The 9,237-nt window shown below is 45.0% G+C and overlaps 1 protein-coding gene across 1 annotated transcript in view; it reads left to right on the forward strand.

The window, feature by feature from the left end:
- The window catches only part of ZNF646 (zinc finger protein 646), an 80,212-nt gene extending 71,192 nt beyond the window's left edge, over positions 1–9,020 (forward strand). The window contains exon 3 of the mRNA XM_069244196.1: positions 733–9,020. Within this exon, the coding sequence (XP_069100297.1) occupies positions 953–8,173 (7,221 nt within the window). The 5' untranslated portion in view covers positions 733–952 and the 3' untranslated portion in view covers positions 8,174–9,020. The remainder of the gene's footprint in view (positions 1–732) is intronic.
- The last annotated feature ends 217 nt before the right edge of the window (positions 9,021–9,237 follow it).

Consider the following 9,237-nt stretch of genomic DNA (forward strand, 5'->3'; position numbering starts at 1 on the left):
CTGCTCGCACTTAAGAAACAGACTGTTTCTTTGAAAAATATTACATCTAGGCTGCCTACTCTCCCAGATCCCAGCTACCCCTGCAGTCAGTTGTTTCTTTGACCCTCTACAGTGCTTTGCCAACTTTTAGCTAGTTTCACTCTGTAACGAATACCACATTACATAGTCATGCTGCAGCCATGCAATATATGTGACGGCCTAGTCGTGTCTTCTGGACCTTTCAGAGGATGCCAGTGAGAACAGCTCCCCTATTCTAGTCTACCTTTGGTTCTAGACTGTTTGGACAACACAGGCACCTCTTAAATGCAAGGGATTCTAACCCAGAGCTTTCTCCTTACTGTTATTGCTCTGTAAATATGCTCACTCAAATCTCTCAATGTCATGTCAACGTTGAGTGTAAAATCGTTTGAAGCACTAAATAACTTTAGTAATTAGATATCTACTCTTACATAAAATCATCACAGTGCAGTCACTTAACATAAATCCTGACCTTTGCCTGAAAGATTTATGTTCTCATCTTCTCATTGTGTTATCAACCTGCTCAGCCTTTGGTACATATATATATATATATATATATATAGCCCTGTAGAAGGGAGTGTAAACCTTAACAAGCTTGGAATTTGTGATAATTTAGCTTTGTTATAACAACAGGTGGTTTGCACTGTAACTGAATGTTTTGTGTGTTGTTTTTTAAGGGCCTGACCTCTAAACTGTTTCTTTTCTTTCCTTTAGTTGTTCTTTGTCCAGCTTACACCGTTGGAGGCCTTAGGAAGTTGTTCAAGCCTACTTTGCGCTGACTGAACTAATCCTTGAGTTGGCTCAAGATGCAACATCCCTACCAGTCATTTTTGCCTTGTTGGCCTCGCAAGGCTGCTGTCTAGAGCTCCAAGGAAAACTACCTCAAAACCAAAACATAAATGTCGTTGTCTATTCGTTGTCATCACCCTACGATATGGAAGACACTGCCATGGGGACCAACGAAAATGACAAGGTGGGAGAGCAACCACTGAGCTGCGACCAGTGCCCCAGTGTCTTTAGTAGTCTGCCCGACCTCGAAGAGCATTTGGAAACCCACAAGGAAGAAAGGCCTTACAAGTGTGGACAGTGTGAGAAGAGCTACAGGCATGCAGGCAGCCTGGTCAACCACCGTAAGACCCATGAGGTTGGCCTTTTCTCCTGCCTGATCTGTCAGAAGGACCTTTCCAATTCCATGGCCTTAAAGAACCACCTGCGCACCCATTCGGAGGATAAGCGGTTCCAGTGCACGGAGTGCGGGGAAGGTTTCCGATCGTTGAAGCAGCTTTCCAACCACCGTTTGGCCGTCCATAGTGATATTAGCTACAGTTATGCCATGGCAAGTGATGAGGATGTCGGGAGTATCCACGAGAACTTGAACTCTTCCATGCCTCGCATAAGAGAGAACCATAATCTGCTCAGCAACTTGGAGAACTACATTGCAGAGTCGATGGTCCCAGCAGATTTCTCCCACTTAGAGTTCAAAGACTTACCAGAACCCAGTTTTTCTTGTAATAAATCCCCATCAGATGGCCAGCAGGTCCAAAGTGAGGAACGGCGCTACAAATGCAACCAGTGTGACAAGGCCTACAAGCATGCTGGAAGCCTAGCAAACCACAGGCAAAGCCACACTACTGGTGTCTACCAGTGTGCCGTGTGCTTCAAGGAGTTTTCCAACAGGATGGCCCTTAAAAACCATTCCCGCCTCCATACTGAATACAAACCCTACAACTGCACCCTCTGTGACCAGTGCTTTAGGCTCCCGAGTGAGCTTGCAAGCCACCAAAAGCTCCACCACACAGGGGACAGGCCTTTTGTTTGTGAAGACTGTGGGCAAGGATTTCTCACTAAAAGAGAATTGCATCAGCACAGGAGGCTACATATCAATATCCCAGTAGAAGCAGAAGCAGGAAAGCTAAGAACTTCTGAAGGATCTGAGAATAGCATTTCTGAAGAAGAGGCCACAGAGCCATCTGCAAAAATAGACATTCACCAACATTCCTTTCAAGAGGACTGCAAAGAAAGATGCCCTGAAGAACCTCTGTCCAATCACTGTTGTAATATCAGTGATCTCTCTCTACCTGAGGGCAGCCCCTGCACTGTGCCCCAGTCTGACATACAGAATGAAAAAGCACCTTTCAATCAATTTTCCAACAATAGCAACTTGCAGACTGAAACCGAGATATCTGTGCCATGTGTCAGTTGCTCTGAAGTCTTTCCCAACAAGGAGAGTCTGATAAGACATGCTTGCAAACGAATTGTGGTAGAAAACATCCCCCATAACAACAATCATCCTACTCCCAACATCAACTTGAAGGAAGAGCCACAAAGCAATGAGAACTCAGAGGAGAGGCCCTTTAGGTGTGAGGAGTGTGGGAAAACCTACAGGCATGCAGGGAGCTTGATCAATCATAAGAATACCCACCAGACAGGTGTATATGACTGTTCCATCTGCACCAAGCAGCTCTTTAACATGGCCGCCCTAAAGAACCATTTACGTGCCCATTTGAAAAACAGGGCAAACCGGGGACTGGATAGTAATTTATTTAACTCCACAAATTTTGGGCCAGATTCATTCAATTTTACTGATGCTTCCCACATTTGCAACATCTGTGGGGAAAGCTGCGCAAGTGAAAGTGACCTCCAGCTGCATCACATGTTGCACGAAGACATTAAGATGCCAGCTACCAGTGCTGCTTTCCCCTTTCTCAAGAGTAGCCCCCAGGCTTGTGCTGATGAAGATTCAGATAAGCCAGAGGAGGGAAACAATCCGATGTTCTACCTTGATCAGCAAAGAGTTATAGGTCTTGCAGTAGCTGAGCAGATCAAGGAAATGAAACGTGAGCGAGGGATCACAACTGTGCCTTCTCAAGGGGATGAAGCAGTCTCTATGCAGGATCAGGACTATGGCACGGAAGATGGTATTCTGCTGACTACTGGTTTTGACCTGAAGGAAGAGCCATGTCCCGATGGCACTTTACCTCAGCAAGCTGCAATTGATTACCAGAGTCCGGTGCATGGTGAGGAACATAACCACACTTTTGGGGAGGACAACCTTTCAGAGTTTGAGGGTCAGAGCAGCCAAGAATCTTCTACAGACAGTGTCAGACGGTACAAATGCAATCTTTGTGATCGAGCCTATCGTCACAGAGGAAGTTTGGTGAATCACAAGCACACACATCAGACTGGGATTTACCAATGCTCAATATGTCCAAAGCAGTATTCCAACGTCATGGCTCTGAGAAACCATGTGCGAATGCACTTCAGGTCTCCCCTGGGTAAATGTAAAAGTGGCATTGTTGAGGCTGGTGGTGACCTTTTTTCACCAGGGATAGCAGAAATCTACTCCTGCACTAAGTGTGGCGAGGCGTACAAAGAGGAGAAGGACTGGCATGCTCACCAGCTTATACACAGCAGCCAGAAAGATCTGAAAGGTAACCAAACTGCTGATGGCCTCCAAGAGGTAACTGAGGATAGTATCCATTCCATGAGTCACTTGTATAACACAAATGAAGAGTCCTCCTGCAAGGACCAGAGCAATTTCAGACTAATTCCTGGTGATCAAGTGGCAGAACAGATTGAGGGAAAGGATTCAGGTGAAGAAAGAAGCAGGAAAGAGGCCACAACATCAGAAGACTTTGATAGTTTTCAGGATCACATCCTAACCCACAAAGACAAGACCGTGTCCAGCGTGAAAGAGGCAAGTGAAGCTGAACAAACTGCAACAAATTCTGAAATTAGCCCCATGCCAGATGCTAGTGTCCAAGAGACACCTGAACAGATGGAGTCTCTCAGTAGAGGCTTTAAAGTTGAAAGTGAAAAGAGGATGTATACTTGTGATCTCTGTGGAAAATCATACAGACATTCAGGTAGTTTAATCAACCACAAGAGAATACACCAGATGGGCGATTATGTCTGCAGTGTTTGCTCCAAGCAGTTCAATAACCTTGCTACCCTAAAAAACCACCTTCGTTCTCATCAGAGGTCCAAGAGAGAGCGCATGCTGGAAAACTCTGAACATCCTCTCTTCTCACTAGAAAGCAACTATTTAGATGTTGCTTTCAGGGACACCAGTTGTGAAAAGGACTTTTCAAATGAAGCTGAACATGGTGGCCAACTGAATCATCATTCAGATGTAGAAATGACCAGTGATGAGTCATTTTTTGCTAGTCAAGTAAGTCTGCAAACTAAAATGTTCAAGGATCTGACAGAAGACCTACAAACACTGCACACTGATGGCCCAAACCAGTTGTCGGAGTGTGACAGCAGCAGTGATACCAAGGATGACTCCATAAACACCAAAGGGATCTATTTTTCAGATGACAGTACCAGCAAGCAGACTAGATGTGAACAAAAAGCAGAAGCCAAGAATAACTCCAATAGGGTTGAGGGTGTGATTAATTTTGGTGAAAATGCTTGCTGCACCGTGCAGCAAGCACATAAAGGACAAGAAGGTGAAAAATGCGCTTCTGGTGTTAGCCCTGTGCAAAGCAATCCAAGCATAATAAATGAAGAGCATCTAGAAGGTTCTCCAGATCTTGACAGTACTGAAGAACGGCCATACAAGTGTGATGAATGTGGAAAGACCTACCGGCACGCAGGAAGTCTCGTCAATCACAAGCACACTCATCAGACTGGTATCTATCAGTGTTCCTTTTGCCCTAAAGAGTACCCCAATTTGATGGGCTTGAGGAACCATATCCGCACACACACTAAACCCCAGTTCAACAGAATGGGAAACAGCAGCAGTGATGACTTCTTTGGCCTACCTGGAGAGATTCATCAGCCTCGGTCAGGGGAGGAACTATATGACTGCAGCCTATGTGGCATGGTTTTCTCTGATGAAGGAGATTTCCACCAACATCAGTTTTCACATGGAAGCCCTGGGGCACCCCCAAACCTGGAAGTCAAAACAGGACTACCAGAGTATGCAGAAGATCCATATAATTGTATCACTGATGGTAATTTTGGACAGTTGCACCTTTCAGACTTTTCATTACATATGCATGCAGCAGAAAGAGATCTCCTGAGCAGACTCAAAGATGAAATGAAGGACATGGCCCAAGGAGAAATTCAGGATATTTCTTATTTCAATGAATCTCACTTATCACACATCTGTGGCTTCTGTGGGAAAACCTACGATGATCTTGAGAGCCTTAAAGTTCACAGTGAGAGTCACAGTGATGAAAATGAAGCCCCTTCAGACGAAGTCTCCAGTTGTCCCGGTGTAGATTTCGAAAAACTACATTTTGACGTAAGCAAGTTATCTGAGGCAGAAGGGAGTGTGAACAAGTCCGAGATGATTGCGAAGACACATTTTCTTATTGATGACCTCAAGGTCAACGAAGGGCCTGAAAGTCGCCCCTATGCCTGCAACCAATGTGAGAAAACCTACAGACATGGGGGAAGTTTAGTCAACCACAAGAAGACTCACCTGATTGGTGATTATCAGTGTTCAGGTTGTTCAAGGCAGTATCCCAATCTTGCGGCATACAGAAATCACCTTCGCCATCACCCCAAGTGTAAGGTGCTGGCAAACACTAATGATGAGCTTAAACCATCCCAGACATCCAGCAAAAGCAACCATTCGAACAGAAGTGCTAGTGTCAGTCTCTATCCTGGAGGAAGCGTTGTAGCAGTGGAACATTCATCTTCAACTTCTTCGAAGGAGCCCGATGCTCATCAGGATCATAAACTGCACAGCAGTGCTCTGTCACAAAATGGCAATGACCATCCTGCTGAAATGAGCACCAAGATTAGCAATAAAAAAGACTGTTCCATCGAAGTCACTAATGCTCTCCACTGTGCTGAGAATTGTGATGATGATATTCCAGGGAATGCTTCACTCGATCATAAACTAAAGCTAGCAGTACCCAATTTAACTTCAGTTGCAGTTATTGGGAAAGTTGATAGATCAACAGAAATTAGTATGCTTGATGCAGTTGACACTAAGCCCGAAATATGTGATTCATGTGGCCACATATGTGAGGGTGCAGTTGGGCTTGATAATCATAAGACTTGTTCTTGCAAAGGGCATTCAAGCCAATGCCCAGATGGAGAGAACTCTGAATTTATTTTTGATGACACCAAAAAAAGCCCCACCTCAGATAAAAAGAACAGCTCCCAGGAGCTAGGAGAGGGTTCTTTCCAGCAACGTCCTTTCAGATGTGAGGTGTGTGGACGAAGCTATAGGCATGCAGGAAGCCTAATCAACCACAAGCAGGCTCATAAAACTGGGCTTTTCCGTTGTGGTGTGTGCCAGAAGAGGTTCTTTAACATGATGGCCCTGAAAAACCACAACCGCATCCACTTTGAAATGAAAAGGTACAAGTGCTCTGATTGTGGAAAAGCATTCAGACTGCAGAAGCAGCTCCTTGCTCATCAGAAGATGCACAGGGACAAAGCTGATCACGCAAGAAGGTCAAATCGCAATGGCAAACGGGAGGTGAAGATCCCACTACGTCTTCTGGATGAACTGATGCTAGTTGTTCCTTCTGGAGCCTCTTCAGATAGTAAGCCTGGTGGGAGCACAGCTGAAAAGAAGGTCCGCTTAAAGCAGCGGCATCCTAAAAAGATTCTTGATCCAGACGAACGTCCATACCGATGTGAGCAGTGTGGGAGATCTTATCGACATGCGGGGAGCCTGCTGAACCACAAAAGAAGTCATACCATGGGCCATTATTGCTGTACCATCTGTGACAAAACCTATCCCAACCTCATGGCTATGAAGAACCACCAGCGTGTTCACTTTGAGGTTAAGCGACATGTGTGCCCAGAGTGTGGTAAAGCTTTCAAATGGCAGAGGCAGCTGACCAGACACCAGCTCCTCCATACTCTAAAAAAATACAAATGTGATCTCTGTGGCCAGAATATCCAGGGAAAAACACTGTTTGAGCAGCATCAGATGGAGCACAGGAAAGGTGAGCTGTTACAAGAGCATACCGGAAGTGATATCCTAGAGAAGCCATTGAATATACAAATAACAAGCAAAAAAAGAAAAGTGGCAAGACGACGCATTAGGAGTTTCAAGAAGGAAATTGTCAGAGACCATAAAAACCTCAGTGACCAGGACAATAAACCCATTTGCAAGTTATGCAGATATGTTTTCAGCACCTTGGATGAGCTGGAGGCGCATCACTGTGAAAATCCTCCCAATGCAACCTCCATGACGGTTTCACTTCCTATCCAGAGCACTCAGTCCGATCCTGAAGGGACCACCATTAGCCTTAACCAAAAACCTGAAGATAAGACTTTGAAACAAGAAGGTGCTAATGCATATCACACCCCCAGTCATCCTGAGGAACGTCCTTATAAATGCACTGTGTGTGGACGGACCTACCGCCATGCTGGCAGCCTGCTGAACCACAAGAACACCCACACCTTAGGCATATACAAGTGCTTTGTGTGCTTGAAGCAGTTTTTCAACCCTATGGCTATCAGGAACCATATCCGTATTCACACTGCTACAAAGCGATTCCAGTGCCAAGTGTGCGGGAAAGCCTTCAGAGCATCTCGGGAGCTGATTACTCACAATCGCGTCCATACGGGAGAAAGGCCATTCAATTGTCCGGTCTGTCAACGTGGCTTCAGTAGTAAGCTGAGCCTCAAACAGCATCAGCATGTACACAACAGGACAGGGGACCAGGATAAAAAAGGTAATCTGATCAAACACCCAGAAGCTTCCTTTAATGGCCTTGGTGATGGGGTAGCTGACCTATCTATCACGTCCACAGAAGACCCAGCCGACGACAGCTCCATGGCAGAGGAGCGCCCCTACAAATGCAGCCAATGTGACCGGGCCTATCGCCATGCTGGTAGCCTACTGAACCACAAGAAAACCCACACAACAGGAGTCTACTATTGCCCTACCTGCCAAAAACAGTTTTTCAACCTGCTGGCCATGAAGAACCATTTGCGGATCCACCTCAACCAGAACCGTTACAAGTGTTTAGACTGTGGCAAGGCATTCCGCGTGTCCAGCCGGCTGGCCAGCCACCGCCGTATCCACATGCAAGGCGGGCCTTTCCCTTGCCATCAGTGCCCCAAGAGGTTCTTTAGGAAGTCTACTTTCCAAAAGCACCAACTCCTTCATAAGGACAGGGAAGGAATCCTTCCGCAGGACGGCATGGCTCCCAATGTCCTGGTAGAAGTGACATGAGTGGTTTAAAGTAGACCATGTTTTTTAGCGTTTTGATGAAACGTCACACATTTTCAGTGAAAAGAAAGTTACAAGTTAGGCTGCACTGTCCTCCATAACAGTCCTTCTGTTCACATACTTGTATGGGCAGGGGGTAGAGGGGTTAGGACATGTCGCCGCAAAGGCTCCCACTTTCTAAAACTACACTCAAAATGCCTCATGAATGTTTGCAAACATCAACGGTGTCGAAGTGGTGGATGAATGCATAAACCTTTGTTTATTCCTTCCCTTATGCGGCAGCTAACTAGGATGCATTTTTTAAGAATGCGTGCGTGCCATGAACATTTGAACACAACTAGAAGATGAAATAACTATAGTGTACAATTTGAAAAAAGTGCAAATCTAATAAAAAGCACTATGAATGAAAGAATTGACAAAAAAAGTGTTTATGGGCTTAGAGAAAAAAGGTTTCCTTTATTGTTCCTCAGCAAACCAAGAGAGCCTCATTTTTTTGTTATTCTTTTCTAGTTTCTCTCCTTTAAGGTATTTTCCCATTAGGCACTTGTCACAGAAACAGACCTTCCCCACAGTACCTCTGGGCGAAAGGTGCAGCCCCCAGGTATTCTTCTCTAAAGCAACTGAGATTGAAACCTGGACTGGGGACATAGCAACTCTTTGAAATGTCAACAGTCACAGAGCCAACACTTACTAAGAATCGAAATATGTGTCTGAAAGTCATCGTTTTATAGATGTTTTTTTTAATTATTTCATAATGGAAGATACCAATGATATTTAGCTGTATGTGCGGAATATGTTATGTTTGCACATGTAAAATAGGCTGTGGATGTCCATTATGAATTAAAATGGAAGCCATATTGCGGTTCTGTACTGCTTTTGGTCCTATGAAAGAAACTCAGCATGTAAGTCCCCTGATGTTTCCTAGCAGATGGTAGCATTCAGCAGCGTTTTGAGCCATCATTTAGTAGACTGCTTATTCTGATCCTCCTCCAGTCTTTCTTTTGTTTCTACAGTTGTATTTGCCTTCTAACCATTTGAACAAGACATGATTCTCAAATAGTCTGAAT

This window comes from Pleurodeles waltl, chromosome 7 (assembly GCF_031143425.1).
Source record: "Pleurodeles waltl isolate 20211129_DDA chromosome 7, aPleWal1.hap1.20221129, whole genome shotgun sequence".
NCBI classification, from domain to species: domain Eukaryota; kingdom Metazoa; phylum Chordata; class Amphibia; order Caudata; family Salamandridae; genus Pleurodeles; species Pleurodeles waltl.